Source organism: Maniola hyperantus, chromosome 1 (genome assembly GCF_902806685.2).
Source record: "Maniola hyperantus chromosome 1, iAphHyp1.2, whole genome shotgun sequence".
In the NCBI taxonomy this organism is placed as follows: Eukaryota; Metazoa; Arthropoda; class Insecta; order Lepidoptera; family Nymphalidae; genus Maniola; species Maniola hyperantus.
In genome coordinates, this window is record NC_048536.1 from 7,486,308 (window position 1) to 7,504,365 (window position 18,058).

General features: G+C 36.1%; 3 protein-coding genes across 6 annotated transcripts in view; 2 read left to right on the plus strand and 1 right to left on the minus strand.

Moving 5' to 3' along the window:
• The first annotated feature begins 1,551 nt into the window (after positions 1 to 1,551).
• Positions 1,552 to 5,864, plus strand: mei-W68 (meiotic W68). The gene is made up of 9 exons (XM_069509299.1): positions 1,552 to 1,770; positions 1,887 to 2,098; positions 2,195 to 2,372; positions 2,751 to 2,894; positions 2,963 to 3,156; positions 3,282 to 3,427; positions 3,531 to 3,668; positions 4,492 to 4,663; positions 5,496 to 5,864. The coding sequence occupies exons 2-9, from the start codon at positions 1,888 to 1,890 to the stop codon at positions 5,633 to 5,635; spliced, it is 1,323 nt and encodes a 440-aa protein (XP_069365400.1). The 5' UTR covers positions 1,552 to 1,770; position 1,887; the 3' UTR covers positions 5,636 to 5,864.
• Positions 5,865 to 6,096: 232 nt separating this feature from the next.
• LOC138404698 (uncharacterized) lies at positions 6,097 to 6,732 on the plus strand. The gene has a single exon (XM_069509343.1). The coding sequence runs from the start codon at positions 6,184 to 6,186 to the stop codon at positions 6,730 to 6,732; it is 549 nt and encodes a 182-aa protein (XP_069365444.1). The 5' UTR covers positions 6,097 to 6,183.
• Positions 6,733 to 6,803: 71 nt separating this feature from the next.
• The window catches only part of LOC117996249 (inactive dipeptidyl peptidase 10), a 125,024-nt gene continuing 113,769 nt past the window's right edge, over positions 6,804 to 18,058 (minus strand). For all 4 annotated transcript variants that reach the window (XM_034984294.2, XM_069509115.1, XM_069509161.1 and 1 more), the window contains 4 exons: positions 17,432 to 17,617; positions 16,841 to 16,998; positions 16,274 to 16,479; positions 6,804 to 15,392 (listed from right to left, as the gene is read on the minus strand). In XM_034984294.2, coding sequence (XP_034840185.1) covers positions 15,264 to 15,392; positions 16,274 to 16,479; positions 16,841 to 16,998; positions 17,432 to 17,617 — 679 coding nt within the window. In that variant the 3' untranslated portion in view covers positions 6,804 to 15,263. The remainder of the gene's footprint in view (positions 15,393 to 16,273; positions 16,480 to 16,840; positions 16,999 to 17,431; positions 17,618 to 18,058) is intronic.

Below are 18,058 nucleotides of genomic sequence, written 5' to 3' on the forward strand. Positions count from 1 at the left end.
GTCCATTGTCGACCGACGCCCTGCGGTTCGCGACGCACTCTCGCAGTTCATACAATGTGACGAATGTTTTATTCCTATTTTTATAATTGTTGAATTTGCTTCCGCTTAGATGACCACTTCATAGGAGCAATTTTGTGGGAAGCTTGCTACTTATACGCTAAAACATTCATAATAAATTCCGCCAATACTTACGCCTGAATATACCAGCATAAAGTCTTCAAATTAAGTAAGTATAAAATACTTCTAAAACATATTTTTCTTAAAATTGCGTGTAGACTGTAGGTAAATTGTTAACTAAGGAGATCGTAGTTAGATTTTAATCGTAGATCGTGACAAAAATAATAGCATACAGCTGGGAGCCGTCCCGCGGCGACCTCACAACACCGAGTCAGGATATTGTTGACTCACACCGATGTCAAAGAGTTTGGTAGTTGCTTCGAGATCGAGCGAAGAGATAAGTTCGTTCTCACTTCCCCGCGGTCGCGAACTCGTGAAAGGGTTCGCCGAATAATTGCAACAATCAATACGAAGGAGCTATCGAGCAATTTGTATGGTATTTGTGCGGGCTGTCTCCCGCTGATGCTATCGATGCGCCTCAGGGTGCCGGCCGTCAATGGGAAGTCCTTTGTAAGGGTTACTTTCTCACACTTTCGAGGGTTTGATTATGCAATTAAAATCATAACTCAACAGGTATATTACATATTTGGATATATGTACTCCTATAAAATCAGTAGATAGGTATAGGTACCCTACAATTTAAAGGCTTAATAGGTATCTAGACTTTTTATTTCTGCTATAAGACGTAGGTATCTACCTGCCAAATATCACAATTCTAGGTCAACGGGATAGATTTTCTTGACAGACACGATAGACGGACAGGCGGACAGACAGACAACAAAGTGATCGTATAAGGATTCGTTTATTCTTTCTGAGGTACGGAACTGTAATAATAAAATACCACGAAAAACAGTAAAATATAAAATAATATTGCCAATTCTCGCATCAGCAAGACGTAGATACCTACTCCTCGTAATTTCCTTGCTTCTATATTTACTTACAACGAAGATACATTGCTTCGAGAAAATGATGCTCTATGGTTATGCCAGTGTTGTTGGTTTGCTCGAATTGGTAAGGGTATTTCCGTGCACTCAAATAGTTAAATACACAAAATCTGTAAAATTTATTTAATAGGTAGGTATCGTCAAAATTAAAAGATTGTGATTGTATCACTTAATCAAAAAGCTAAACATGCACAATTTTCGTTTTACCAAGAAACTATGAACCAAAACGATAACTCAAACCTCGGTCCATAATAAGACATAAACATCGCCTCGTTGCAATATGTCATGAGTAACAAAGCGCTGCGGTAACGGTCCTCGTCATTTGTCTGCCGTAACCCTGTTATTTATGATCTTCGACCAAAGAAGGATGACAAAAACGGAGCTGCTGTTAAATATTTGCCTGAGACAAGAGGGGGCGATAATTCGAGGCTATTATGACGTCATTTCACGCCCTTTGTGCGGTCGTCACGCCGTGTCATCTGCTCTTCGAGACGCCTGCCTCTACTATCTCTCGATTATATCTATTGTGTCATTTTTTCAGTGCGCGCGAGTCGGATGTGCCACCGACGATGAATTTGTCTGGTTCGCATCTTCGCTCGACTTCGCCGTAAAAACTGTCGAGGAGCTGCCCTATTGTCTCCTGGCCCTTTTACGAGCTCCGTTTTGTGTGGCTGTTATTGTTTGCGGTCGATAAATATCTCGCCACTAGGTAGGTAGGGATCATTACTACTTTTGCTGGTGGTTTATTTTAATGGTGCTTTATCGGATTTGTTTGTCAATTATCTATAGTTGTTTTGAAAGGTTTGAGACATCGTGTTTTTTCAGAATGGAGCTAATGAACAAAGACGCATTGAGGCTGAGAATAGACTTAGCGTCGTCTTCAATATTTTCTTTCAAACAAGATCCGATGCTAGTAGCAGCGATAAATAGGCTCTACAGTAGAGAAGAAGTGGCAGGATCACAGTTAATATTGCCCGAGAGAAAATTGCTTTTTACCGAAGTGCAACAACTTCTGAAGCAATCTCCTGAAGTTCCAGGTACAATATTGTTTCTGATTTAAAATGTTGGTACGTTATACAACCAGATTATACTAAAAAAATGGGTGATTACTTAATTGTTTTTCATTAATATAGTTCCAGGGAAACCAGATGACCTATTGTCAAAACACGCAAAGCAATCAAGAAATGCTATCATCAAGAAAATTGAAGATATATTGGGCAATATTAACAATAGTGCTGAAAGAGATGATTCACCCAAACTAATTATAAGAAACCAAAGGTTGTGGAGCAATTGTATCTATGATTTAGATCGGTAAATAATATATTATTTTATTTAGTATTCATTTTTCTTTTAATGATATTTGAATGCTGTATGTTTAAATTATTAAAGGTAAAACATGCAATATTCCGAATCAGAAGTTCAATTTTCTTAAGAAAAGGTGCAGGTAAGTACTTCAAGTAGAGATGAATGAGTTAAAGACATACCGTTTTCTTTTACTCCTCTTTTACCTCTTTCTTTCCACTAGCTATCCTTAACACAGATCTAAAAATCTAGCTAGGATAGCCAGTTCTTGATCTTGTAACATTCTTAATATTAAGCACTAATTGTTCAAGATCAAACCCATGTATGTGTGTAACTAGTTGATTGAAAAATAAACGTTTTATTTATTTATTTATTTATTTATTTTAGTGTCACATTAAAAGCCTTGCAGGATGCTAAGACTACAACTTTGTATTACATGAATTCAGAAGATAAATCTCGTTTCAATACGATTGTTTTCGTCTTAACTAAAGTTCATGAATTACTCTTGAAAAATTTGACCGTCACTAGAAGGTAAAGTTTGTAGACAGATTTTTTTCTTTGGTAATTTTGGTTTATATTAATAATTCTTAATTTCACAGGGAACTATTCTATCAGAACGTGTCCAGATTTGGTAACCAATCAAGGCTTGATGTCGGAGTAAGAGATGTATGTTGTTTATTAGACATACCACCTTGGGATTTGGGTATAGTTGCTACTGCGAAAGGACTAATCGCAGGCCCTCTGAAGATATACCAACGTGATGGAACTATTGTTGATTGTATGATGTCGGGAGGTTCGTTATAACTTATAATAACTAAGTATGAAAATCTATTATAGCATTAGGTGATTTATAATACACAGTAAGTTCCTATTGCAAGCAGAAAGATACAAATATCTCTCTTCTTAAAATTGTTAAAGGTACTTTAATACCACAAGACATTAAAGGAATCAAAGAGTTTAAATCAACTGCTAAATACATATTAGTTGTGGAAAAAGATGCTATCTTTCAAAAGTTGCTAGATGAAGGAGCGCTGATTCGATTGGGACCAGTTATCATTTTAACGGTATTAAAAATAAATTTTACTACAGTAGATATTTTTGTAGTCTGCATAAAGAATATACCTACTTGTCTAAGTATTATAAGAGGTACCTATTGGTAAATTTTAGGGTAAAGGCTATCCCGATGTATGCACACGTCAGTTGCTTTGCCGATTGGTAAACGAACTACGACTAAAAGCATTGGCGCTAGTGGACGCTGATCCACATGGATACGAAATCTTCTTGACATATAAATACGGTTCTTTGGTGAGTGTCTCATCACCTCTCTTCTTTGATAATTATTACTGGTTCTTCTGTATTCACTAATTGGTTGCCACATTTTAAATAGCTTTTCTAGATTAGACTTACCAACACTAGATTTAAGGATGGTGTTCGGTTGAAATAATTTAATATCAACGTACGAATTTTTTCGTCGTCTAATGTGAATCCACCTGATTTCTTTTTTTTTGCAATATTGATTTTATTATATTTCCACATTTTCCTTAGGTGCTTTATATGTTGTAATTGTATGTAATTTAGTGGAATGTTGTTGTTACACTCCTTTGCAAAAAACGGGCACCCATACAAATAAACTGTATAGGTACTACTTACTTAGTCCCTACCATAAGAAGTGATTTGTTGAACGCAGAAGGTATATTACTTATTTGCATAGCATTCCCTTGGTCTACTAGCATCCTCGCCACATACCTACTAGCGAAATCAGAGCTTCATCAGATAAAGTATACGCTACCATCCAGTTCACTTGTATCCATTCTGGTGCTCATGAAGTAACTAGGACCATAGCTGGCCACCGACTACGTATGTTGCCGGCTAGTCTTCTCGTGGATCATTTTTCCCAACTCCTTGCCTCTTCTGAAGAGAACTCGTTTCTTGATATCGAGTCCAGGTCCTTTTTATCCAGTTAGTAAATTATTGTCAATTAAACAATAAATCAAAACCACCAGTTTTTTTGCAATGAGGCTTATTTATACCTACTTGTATATAAAGAAATAATTACTTGGTCAAAACCGTGTCAACGACCATGGCTCACGATGATCTCCAGGATCTGAAAAGATTTCAAATATTTCAGGCACAGTCTCATTTGTCGGATTCGTTGGCATGCAGCAGCTTGTTGTTGCTCGGTGCTCGGCATTACGACGTCATGATACTTGCCCCTAAGGCGGCTCAGCTACCCCTCACACAGCTGGACAAACGCAAACTCGCAGCTTTGATTAAACGGCCCTACTTGAATACACCTATAGGTAAAGAACTCATGGAAACATATCTGTTGTAACAAAAGCATTAAAAAACCGTCCAAGTGCGAGTCAGGCTCGCGCACCGAGGGTTCCGTACTACAGTATTTCTTCGACATTTCGCACGATAAATCAAAAACGATGAGGCATAAAAATAAATAAAAATCTGTTTTAGAATGTACAAGTGAAGTCCTTTCATATGATATCCCACTTGATATATTATATTACTTTGAAAATTGAAAACACTAATTATTAGTTGATGACCACAATTTCATTTTTTTTGTGTAATGTAACCACTTACCACACATTCACGGTTTTCAGATTTTTTCCCTGATGTCTGCTATAAGACCTACCTACCTGCCAAATTTCATGATTCTAGGGCAACGGGAAGTACCTACCTACCCTGTAGGTTTCTTGACAGAGAGACAGAAATACAGACAGACAGAAGCCAGACAGAGAACAAAGTGTCAACAAGTTTTCCTTTTGAGGTACGGAACCCTAAAAACACTAAACCTAAATTATGTCTCAAATTCTTAATGTTTTTGTGTCTTAATGTTTTTGGATTATTAATTCTTATATTGATCTTCACGATAACTCCATCATGAAGATCAATTTAAGAGCTATATAAGTAATAATAACCTCTGAAAACAAAGTTCAAAAACGTACACCAAAACTAAAAATTTCATACAAATTTTTTGGAAAGCGAAAGGTAGATAGTTGGTACTTATCTTTCATCTAAATTATTTTCTTGGTCGTTTTTGTGATCGTGATAGATATATTAGACAAAATATTATAGGTAGGACCCATTACTTAACTAACTTACTAAAATCCCCGTTTTTAGGTGTCCGGGTAAAAAGTGACCTAGAAGTTATGTTGACGAGTGGTGTGAAGGCTGAGATAGAAGCAGTGGCATCTACAGCCGCCGCGCTATGCGACTCTTACCTACCCTCGAAGCTCATACAGGGTGATCATTTGGGCTAAATAAAAACTAACAAAGAATTATTATTGTTACCTATTTACCTAAAACTTGATCAACTTGACTACCTATGATCAATTTTGACCTGGAAAGAGATTATTAAAATCAAATTAATTAATGATTCGAGACAATTTATGACTACTCTCGACATCTAGTGTAGATAATATGGGTTGCACCCAACGCCCTCTAGCGTCCTCACATGAATCTAAAATACCGTAGAAGGCAACCGAATGGTTAAGAAAGAAGTATATCTGCCCGAAAACAGATGGCGCTCAAATACTTTGAGTTTTAAAACATGAAAAGCAAAGAATTTCTAAGTACTACTTCGTACAACTATGGTGTATTCCTATGTCGATGATGAAAAGTGAAAATTGAAAAATGAAACAAAACTTTTCGTCAAACAATTAGGTAGCAAGTTGACATTATTGACATGTAGATTTATTATTACCATTACATTACATTGATTTCAAAATAGTAAAGTACTTATTATAAATGATTGTGATTTGAATTTCCCTTTAGAATATAACTAAACAAAATTACCTAGTCTCATGCCATGGAGCATAACATCAACGAAACATCAAATGATAAGAAATGTCTCAATAAAGCGAAATCCCAATCCAGTGGGCAAGCTAAGAAAGTCGCATGTGAGCCTGCAAAACATAAATCGTTTAATGTGAACCAAGCAGTCAGATCCTTGGACATGGTGTTAGGCAGATTGAAGAAAAGTAAATTTGTGAATGGTGAATATAAAACAAGCACATCTCATGCGAGTCCAAGTAGGAGTAGAAGAGATGACATATTCATAGACAGTCTTACCCAGTCTCACCTTAGTCCCAGCGGGAATAATATGAGTGATCTTGAAAATGCATCTCTAATTTCCATGAACTTTTCACACTACGAGCTTATACGTAACGTTTCACAAACCAATTGTAGCTCTGATGGTGCTTTTAGTAATACCACTAGTGATATATTTTCTAGCTTTTCCGACATCACTTTACGAAACGAACAATTAGAAAGATATTTTCGAAGTGCAGAAATATGGAGTAGAAACCGTAGAGATGCTGGTTCGAGCAGTATTCGAGACGGGCTCCCTGATAAATAATAAGGCAACAAAAATTTCAACATCTTAACAAACACCGTGGAGTAAAAGTAGTAAAATAAAACTTTCCTATGAACGATTATGAAAATTTTATTTATTCAAAGAAATTTACATTAATAACAGAATAATCTCAGAATTTACAAATAAACATACTGATCTATACAACACTGTAACTCTTAAACGAGACGATAAGATTTATAACACTGATTAACAACAACGTAGAATATAATTTTCTCTAGGGCCATCAACCGGCGCGTTACTGAATACAATAATTTTATAGCTGCCCTGTATTTTTCAACAAACGTAAATTAGCACTAGACTTGTAGATAACAGTGATACCGAAACAAAACATAGAAATCTTCTAACGTCAGCTTACTGTATTACTAACTCAATAACTTACGTAGGGATAATATTATTAGATTTATAAAGATGTATGTATAATAACTGGGTTTTACGGGTAAAACTTTTTGATCATAATAATAATAAGTTGGTTAAAAAATTGTTAAATATCATGTAGGTACCTACTGTATATTTTTTATATATATTATTGTGTTCAATATCGCGCTTGCCATCGATCTAATTGCTAATGCGCAATCCGCGACACTCTATAGTTACGAAGGCGGACACTACACTGCTCTGAAACTTAACTGCACTCGGCACACTGATTTATTTCATAGTTCCTTTGTTTCATTACAAATGGATGGATTTGTTTTACAAAATAACATCTAAATAAAACATCAATGTGTTGAGTACAATTCAGTTTGGGCAGAAGGATACTAAAACGACGTGTCAACATCGACATTAATTATACCACATCCATTGAATCTGAGGAAACTAGACAGAAATCTAAACTAATTTATCAGAGAAACATTAGGTAACATTATCAAATAAACAATTTACATAGCCCACCAGAGTTGAGATAAGGAAATAATTGACATAGTCATCACATAGTTCCCTATATTCTTGCCCCAAGAGTATTATATATACTTAGTTTCGGAAGCTTTCGCTACACTGGAAGACTAAAGGGCTTTAATTACGAAAGAAAGAGTGACCATAGAGAGAAGCGGCGTGCAAATAATCCGAGTTTGTAGATCGATCTTAGTGTTGATATTTACCATTAACAACCTGTCATTATAATTATTAAATACAAATTATCTACACATAATAGATTGGTGTTATTTAATGAAAACCTCATCAGTTTATTTGACTTCCTTTCTTTTTCATGGAATCAATGCGTAGTGTTAAACTTTTGACCTGACCTCAAAGTGCAGCCTGTTAAATGACGATGCACAATTTGCGAATCGATTTATCCGTATAGGTACTAGCTATTTTTTACTCAGTAGGTACGGATATTGTTTGGCATGCCAATAATAGTGTATAATAACTAGGTATTATTATGTTGTATAACTATAGACCTTCCGCTAAAGAAATGAATATAACATGATGTAAAATTTAAAGCACCTGGTTTCCAAACTCTCTCGTTTTATAATTATTATAAAATTTAATATGTTCGTGATGTAAATATAGCCCGTAATATATTGTCTAGGTTTGTTATACAATTATAGGGCAAAGCAATTTAGTTTATATTTTAATTATGGAAGAATTTCAAAAGTACTAAATTAACTTTTAATCTTAGAATAATTATAATAATTTAATAATTACAACGAATTCGATTTGACTAGGCCCTACGTATATCAGATGCAGATATAATTTTTATACAATATTTCCAATATAATATCGAAAAAAAATTGCAATAGAAGAATCACAGCATCCTTAAGACCAACGGCGATTGAAATTAACGTCATCGACATATCGTAGGTATTTTAATAATTGTAAAATTAAGACCAAATTGGCAGTCTTCACAAACATGGAATGTACGATATGCGTCTATGCAGGTATCCGATAACACTTAACAAATATCGGCTGACGATTATTTCTAAAATAGGTACAACAACAACGAATTAACTACTTACGACAGTATATGGTAAGGACAAGCCGGAGATGTCTCACTGCAACACTTCGTAGTAGCCATTCAGTTCGCTACCTCGATATTGTCACCTCCAAATAAAATAAATGTAGGTAGGTATATATGCAAATACCTACATACGCACATAGGTACGTACCTCACTGCGATGCATCGCGAAAGGATCAATCAGAAAAGCAGATAATATTATTGAAATGTTTTAACGAATAGTTGAGGTGCCCTCTCAAATTAAACTGACGCGGAGACTGGGGTCACGACGCGTAGAGGTTTATCGAAAAATTATCTTATTAGAGAGCGATTGCTATCCTGACAATCGCGGCACAAAATTAGTTTGCGGGCGTCTTGGAAGCTGAGCAAGATAGCTTAGCATACCTAACATATTTCGTTTACATGGAAGCGACATCGAGGTAGCGAGATAAACCGTGACCACGAGGTATCCCATAATCCCAGTGAGATATCTTCGGCATGTCTTTATCCTAAGTGAAGTGAACAATATCTACATCGTTCATACACATACTATCCAGTTTGTTATATCATCTCTTTCCGTAAAACTGAATAAATTTTCTAATGGTCAACAATACTATTTTAAATTATTCAAGTAGGTATCATAATTACATAATGTAACCACCTTGTTCAAGTAAAAATGCTTATTTCCTATTTCTCGTGGAACAGTTCGTAAGGATTTCCGCTATGTTATATGGTATAAAATTTTATTGATGATTAGGTACAAGTTTTAACTGACTTTGTGATGTCAGTATAGAAAAACCCATGGGTCGCCTATGTAAATACATTCATGCATGCAATATTGTATAAGTAAGTACACAGTTGTTGCATGTGCTTGTTTCGAGCCAAATCTTAAAAAACACAGCGGAAAGCTTTGAGGAAATAGGTCCTGTCATTTTGAATCATGTTTCTATACAGGATTACAGGAAAATAGGACACGATCCCGTTAAGGGGTTATAGTACAGGACATTAGCTATCAAACGACCCCTAAAGTGCTTATGCAAAAGTGTATCGTTTTCGAGTTATTCATTTTTTATTTTTTTTTAGGTAAAGGGGTGTTTGCCACTTTAAAAATTAGTAAAAAAAAGAAACAATGTATTTCATCAGATTTTTTTTATTTCTTGCTAGTGCATATCCTTGTTAATAATAAACGGTTATAAAACAAGAAAAATCTTCAAGCATTTTAAAAGTACAGCCCAAAAACTGTAAAAGTTTTCCATTTTTAAATTTAATACTTTGAATAACTTGCAAATTTTCTGTGAAAATTACTATGGCACTTATCCTGCGGATTATTTTAAAAACATCTACGTTTTGTTGGCTACCCATTGGTATAAAAAGATTACAAAAAAAAATCATAAAATCAAGAAAAAATTACACAACAAAGAGACCAGGTAGAAAATTCTAACAAATGCTATTGCCAAAGAATTAAATCAGAATCAATGTAAAAACGAGTTTAATGCAAAATGGTTAAAGATCATTTTTCAATGAGGTCAAAAGGTAATATAAAATCAGTCAAGTGCGAGTCGGGCTCGCACACGAAGGGTTCCGTACCATCGTACAAGAAATAACACTTTTTAATTTTTTTTAATTTTTATGGCGGCCATTTTGTAATTTTTAGTATTAGTTGTTATAGCGGCAATAAAAATACACATTCTGTACAAATTTCAAGTCTCTACCTATTAGGGTTCACGAGATACAGTCCACTGACAGACAAACGGACGGCCGGACAGACGGACGGACGGTCGGACGAACATGACATTTTCACGGAATGTGTGTTTCTTTTTCCGCTATAACAAATACTAAAAATTACAAAATAGCCGCCATGAAAATTAAAAAAAATTAAAAAGTGTTATTTCTTGTACGATGGTACGGAACCCTTCGTGTGCGAGCCCAACTCGCACTTGACTGATTTTATTTTACCTTTTGACCCCTTTGAAAAATAATCTTTAACGATTTTGCATTAAACTCGTTTTTACATTGATTCTGATTTAATTCTTTGGCAATAGCATTTGTTAAAATTTTCTATCTGGTCTCTTTGTTGTGTAATTTTTTCTTGATTTTATGGTTTTTTTGTAATCTTTTTGTACCATTGGATAGCCAACGAAACGTAGATGTTTTTAAAATATTCCGCAGAATAAGTGGCATAGTAATTTTTACAGAAAATTTGCAAGTTATTCAAAGTATTAAATTTAAAAATCGAAAACTTTTACAGTTTTTGGGCTGTAATTTTAAAATGCTTGAAGATTTTTCTTGTTTTATAACTGTTTATTATTAACAAGGATATGCACTAGCAAGAAATAAAAAAAATCTGATGAAATAAATTGTTTCTTTTTTTTACTAATTTTTAAAGTGGCAAACACCCCTTTACCTAAAAAAAATAAAAAAATGAATAACTCGAAAACGATACACTTTCGCATAAGCATTTTAGGGGTCCTTTGATAGCTAATGTCCTGTACTATAACCCCCTAACGGGATCGTGTCCTCTTTTCCTGTAACCCTGTATAACATATTTTATATCTCACAGCGGTTAGTAGATAATGAAACACACATTCACACCGTCTTTTAATTGCCTATAACGAGAAGGCGATTTCTAGCTCCTTTAATCTACTGTACATGCTTATGTACTATGGTTACGATTATTATTTAATTACACAGTTATGTTGAGGCCTTTAGCGTTAAAGTTACTTACGGGTACCTGTACCTTCAAGACTTTAAAAATTCTGGGTTTACATTACCTACTATAAAAATGAATAATTTGTGGTAAGTAGGTACTACTTAGATGGATTTATTGTTTTGGTTTAACTTGTTGTTCAGTGGTCCGTGATATACTTACTTAGATATGTCTCAGCTTTTAGAGTTAACGTGGACGACCGCTTTATGCCAAAAACCGATTTTTGACTTTAGACGGTGAAAAGTGGCAGTCGACTTTATGCGGACTAGTTTAGTGCCGTTTGGTCTATCCTTTTTAACGTCAAAATAAGATGGTGTTTGCTAAATGTTTATTTATTGACCCCGATTTCGAAGTACCTAAGTATAGTCCATAAAAAATGAATCCTCACGCGCCATTTAACTCTTTGGGTCAACTGTAATGTCAAAAGTCCAGTTAAAAATAAGGACTAAAATCCAAGCTAAAATAGTACTTTTGACATGGACACAAAATGTTAAAATGGCGCGTGAGGAGTAAAATTTTACGCGTTATACATCGCTGGATATACCGAGTGTAATGCCCCATGTTTTGCATACTATATTTTTTCGCGATGTTAATCACTGACATTATCGATCGTTTTCGATATTATGCCTACAAAATTTGTCACGCGCCATTTTAACTTTATGTGTCAATGAGGAAGTTTCCAGGCAACGTTCAATAAAATTTCCATAGATGGCGCTGAATACTACCACCATTAAAGACGTAAAATAATACCTATGTCTATAATATGATCTCTGCCGTGTCAATCCTTACGTTTCTTCCCCGATGTAAAATTAATTAATTACTTCTATGATAGTTTACAGATTTTGTGGGAAGAAACGTAAGGAGAAAACTAGAAAGTAAGAAACTACATTGCACGCTAGCTCTTCATCTATGTCATTGATTGACACGCCCTAAACATTAAAGCATCATCATATAGATATAGGTATTATTTTTCTATTTTAGTGGTGGTAGTTTTCAGCGCCATCTATAAAAAATTTAACAAACGTTGGCTGGAAATTCCTCATTGTCAAGTCAAAAGTACGATTTTAGTCCTTATTTTAAAGGGGAACCGTGCTTTTGACATGACAGCTGACCCATAGAGTTAAATAGCACGTGAAAGGTTATTCTGTATAGACTATAGTAGGTAAATAGCTCTTAACCTCTTAGCAATAATTAATATTATTTTAATAATAATAATAATCATCTGTATTTCAGATATTACATCCATTTTGTTAGTAATAAAATTAATTTTGTGTATAGTGAGCGATTTAAGGTTTACCTACTCACATTCACACTTAGCTTCTAAAATTCGTTATAAATTTTGTTCTGATAGTAATATTGAGATGTTTATGTATATTAATGGCATTGATGTAACAATTACAAATATTATAAGCCCGCTCTTCACTCGACGCAAAAGCTGGTGCACGTTGGCGCAAAATTTCGTGCCCTTCACGAAGTTTATACAAGCTTTCACGTCCAAATTCGCGATTGAAGAGCATTAAAAAATAAATCAATAAGACAGATCGAAGATGAATCAATGGAGCAAAAGCAGCTGAGGAGCAGGGGATGAACAAGGTCACTTCATTTCTAAAAATTACAATATGAAAATTTCGATTACACAGCTATATAACTAATGTTAAGTTAATTTAGTTATTTAATACATATTTTGTGAGAGGTTCTTTAACAGTGATTAAGCGGTATAAAACATCTGTTATTTATGTTCAAAGAAAACTGCATCTTGTAAAAGGCCTAATAGATTCCCTAAACGATAAGCTCTTCATTTTTTTATATTACAAAAGATTATTTGGGTCAAACTAAGGCGAATTTTGTGCGAGTTGCGGGACACGAATATTTATGCGACTACCCACACCAATTTGAGTTGGTGGGCGTCATACTAGTTCGTTCCGCAATCCACGTAAATACCTACTTAGCCTCCCTCATCGCGCGCGTAATTCGCATCAGTCTGACCGAAGCTTTAATTGTAACGATTTTATTTTAAACGAATTGTAGTATTAGAGTCCCCACAGACCACAAACTTTTTATCGGCCGATAGTTTAGTCGGTTTCTTAATCAGTATGAAGATGTATGTATGTGCGCAAATTATAACGATTACATCTTCATACTGATTAAGAAACCGACCAAACTATCGGCCGATAAAAAGTTTGTAGTCTGCGGGGACTCTTAATGTAACGATTACACTGGATTTACAAGGGTGGAAGTAGAAAGAACTACAGCTGTACAGTAAAGCCTAGGAAGTAAAGCTCGTATTGCTATGAATATTACGATCACATTATGTTATTATGTCATAGGTAGGTAGGTAATATTATATAATATGTTAATGATTTTAAGCTTATTTCGTGGTTTAACGACATATTTTAATGTAGATAACGGGTAGGTACATACCACGATTAATGTGATGTTTTTATTTGTTGAAATTTCAAATCAATTGCCGATTGCGATTGATTGATCGTGGCCTGGTATGTACCCGTTATCTAAATTAAAATATTATGTGTGTTTTTCAGGATTTATTATAGGCCGGCATCCTCTTCAAAATGCTTCATTATATTAGTCTTAACAATTCTAATTTATAGTTAAAGTTTTGTGTACCTACTTAACTGATCGGTATCGCTGCAGGTATCGAACATTGATGAATTTTAGTAAATATTCTGTATTTTTTATTCTTACATAACTGTATAAGTTCTTCTTCATTCTATGTTAATTTTTTTTCTGAGTAGGTTGTGCTTATAATAATGATGTAGGAATATACACGGTACCTATTTGAAACCATGGAATGGGTAAGTAAGTATATAAAGAAGATAAGTTTGCCGTGGATATGATGGATAAAAATAAAAATGAAATGAGTGAGTGTGCTGTGCCATCGGATGAGAAATTTAACATAGAATAGCGAATATGCTGATTTATTTTAGTAAGTAATAATCTATAATATAGTCTTAAGTGAAATTTAGTAAAGACGTCATAAAGGCGAAGGTTGCACAAGCTGCATTTCATAGACATAGGTATAAGTACTAAGAACGATTTCGATTAAAAAATTACTTAGTCAGATTTTTTTCTGTATCTATAACCTACAAAGTATCTATTTATTAGGTAAGTTTTAACATTTTGATAAGCAACTTTTTAATGAAGTGAACTCTTTTTCTTTATAATAATCATAAGATGATTAATATTTAGGTACTAAATATATTATATTGTATACTAGCAGATAGCAAAACGTACAACCCTTTGTAACCTAGCATGAGTTCAGTAGATAGGTAAAGTATGCGACCGAAAGTATTGTACATCAGCCTTTAAAATGACATTTCGACTTTGAAGAGCGTTCTCTCTGTCACTCATACCTATACGACGTTTTGTCGGTCTCAACGACACGGCCAGCGCTCTACAAATCTGCTATCTCCTAAAGGTCGATGTACATTACTTTCGGCCGCGTACGGGACATGTTCTTATCAACCCAAAGATTCTGTACAGTTCATGCAGTCTCGTGAACATACATATATAAAATCCGGATTTATAAAGCAAACAAATACTTGTAACATAAATCTATAAATAAGAAACAATTTGTCATTCAATGTACAGATATCCTTTAGGTAATTATCTACTTATATTTATTTACAATACAACTGTCTTATACTTAAAAAACTACATACGACGTCATTTTATTTAGTCTATCTAGCATCTTCAACGGAAGGCGTATTTAAACTAAACTTAATCTGAAGAACACCATAATTTTAAATCACTATTTCATTTACATATTTACACAATAATTATTGTAATAACAAATCTATTACGTATTCTAAAAATGATAGAATGTTTTATGCGACACTTTTTGCTAAACATATAATTTTATCTATCTGGCGGAGGCAGCTTGGTGTCTTCAGGGTCAAGAGACAGGCACTCTCGGAGATAATCTTCCATAGATCGGTATACGTGTTCAATAACGCCCTTTAAGTCGTGCCCTTCGTCAGCGTAAGCCTGCAAAGGAGATTATTATCATAAACGCGTAATTTGAATTTTCGTCCAACTCTGGAACGATCATGGTTTTAGCAGCATTAAATAATAAATGTACCTATCTATACCACTATACTACTCATCATCATCATGATCAACCCATCGCCGCCAGCTATACTATATAGCTGGCATAACCAGTTCTTAGCTTTAAGTTGTGATGTGTGGCACAATTGTATAAATAAACGTCTTTTCTTTCTTCTTTCTTTCACCGGCTCACTACAGAGCGCGGGTCTCCTCTCAGAGTGAGAAGGGTGGTTTTCCTTCACCGTTAAAGCAAATGATATTTAATTAATTAAAAACGCACATAACTCCGAAAAGTTAGAGGTGTGTGCCCGGGATCGAACTATACTACTACTATATAATAAAATTATGTCCTACCATAGGTATTTCTAATAGTGCTACAACACAGATCAGCAGTACTTTTCATTTATCAGGTCAGGAATTAACAGTGTGGCCACTTTTAAAATAACACACCAATAAACAAGCGGCAGCGGGCCATAGGTAGCAATGGACGAATAGAGAACGAACGGTCAGTCAATCGGCTCCGCGAGTTCATTCAAAACCCCAGAAACAGAAAATTCCAGCATTTTTACCAGCAGAGACTAAAATAAACAGGCATGTATAGTACGCGACAGGTCGAGATAGCAATCGGGGAGGGAACAGCCCGCACACCCGCCCAGCCCCCGCGCTAACCCTGCGAGGGCAAGCGCGGGTGACCCGTGACATGCGGGTTGCGGGGCGTCCCCCCGCCTACCCCAATTGCCATCTCGACATGTCGCGTACTGTCGTCTTGGCACTAGGAGGAACTACTCAGGACGTTAGAAGAAGTGATTGGTATAGTCTACCTGATAACGAAAAAGCACGCCAGCGTCGGTAAGCGCTCGGGCCAGTTGAAGAGCATGCGGGTATGGTGCACTCATGTCGGCCATGCCGTGTATGAGGTACAACGCGTGCCGTGGCACGTGGTGAGCGCGCTGCGACGCGTCCGCCTCCACATAGCCCTTGTAGTTCACCGACGGCTGGCCGAGAATACGCTCCGTGAACGCTACATCTGAACACATGAGTACAAATTACACTAAGTACATAAGTACACCCTGGGTTACAACCCTGGAAAGGTGGCGGATTGCTATGGCACAAGCAGCTATATCTCGTAGCTATTGCAATGAATAGGTGAGGGGTTTCAATTCAACCCTCGTCTCGGAAAAAATATTATTTTCCCAGGACGAGAGGTTTCAAAATTGAGCTTAACGCTTACGCTAACGCTTGTGTTGTGTTGTGTGCTTTCAGAAGAACTAGATACCTTTCTTGGAAGCCAAGTCATGCAAGCCGGGATATGTCAGCAGTTTGAAATGAAATAGCAGATAGCTAGTGCTGTTACGCTAAAGCTTTCAGGTTATATGAGAAGGACTCACTATAATACAACCAGTCTGTTATCGGCGACACGGCGATACCACACTTCAACGTGTCCTGCTGCGATCCTAGCAGCATTGCCGTCACGTAGCCACCATAACCCCAGCCCCATACTGCGACCCGTGTCACGTCCAAAAATTTGAATGTGTCTAATAAATATCTGGAAAAGATAAACAAGGTTGAATAAAATATATTCTTCTAGAAGTAAAATAAGGGTATCTATTGCATTAAAGTAGTAATGAATAAAGGCCTATGGCCAAAATAAATTCAAAGGACGGCTTTCAGTAGGTACTGCTTGCAGTCGCAGCATACTGTGACAGCAGGCAGCATTAGCCAAGTCTTGGTGGTGACTTTGGCCTCAGACATCCTATCTACTCGTAGGAAACGTTTTGTGATACCAACCGCTGAGAGATGGAATGCCCTTCACGTGCCCGTGTTTAGTGCCACGTATAACCAAAATACCTTTAACACGAGTAGTAAGCGCGGTTGAACCTAGACCTCGTTATTTTTTACCAAGCATGATTGCTTTAAGTGCAAGCCTATTTAATAACGGTAAAAGGTTTCAGAATTTGGCCGTGAAAATCCGTACCTACCTAATAACAGCCAATTGGTCAGCCACCTCGACTCCGCCGAGGCGACCGCGTAGCAGCGCGCGCGGGAGACCTCTCGCGCCTGCTACGTCTAATTTTACGTAAACTACGTCGTTACGTGAGGACATGTACGTTCCCCAGTCTAGGAGAAACTCGTCAGTTACTTGCTGACTGCCGGGTCGTCCATCCCTATGAAACAATGACACAATAATCTATATCCATACTAATATTATAAATGGGGAAAGTACTGTCTGTCTATCTGGCGTTTCATGGCAAATCCGGTTAACCGATTTTGTCAAATTTGATACACAAATTCGTAACGAGGAAATCCACCGGAGAACCAAAGTGACTGACATAGCTCAACGAATTAGCCAGCTGAAGTGGCAGTGGGCAGGCCACGTTCGCCGTAGAACCGATGGCCGCTGGGGCAGACGTGTTCTGGAGTGGAGACCGCGTGTGGAGGCGCGCACTTGGGAAGGACTATGTCCAGCAGTGGACGCAAACAGGCTGATTGATTGATTGATTGATTGATTGGTACAGAAATAGCTTGCATAACGGGATGTATATACTATACCTATACTTTATATATGTCTTGGAAAATATGTCTTGCCATACAGATCTCACGGGATT

Bases quoted from the DNA above. Each gene is read 5' to 3' on its own strand.
- mei-W68 (XM_069509299.1), top strand. From the start codon at position 1,888: ATGGAGCTAATGAACAAAGACGCATTGAGGCTGAGAATAGACTTAGCG. The intron at 3,669-4,491 runs GTGAGTGTCTCA...CAAATATTTCAG, and splicing joins CATATAAATACGGTTCTTTG to GCACAGTCTCATTTGTCGGA. The intron at 4,664-5,495 runs GTAAAGAACTCA...CCCCGTTTTTAG, and splicing joins CTACTTGAATACACCTATAG to GTGTCCGGGTAAAAAGTGAC.
- LOC138404698 (XM_069509343.1), top strand. From the start codon at position 6,184: ATGGAGCATAACATCAACGAAACATCAAATGATAAGAAATGTCTCAAT.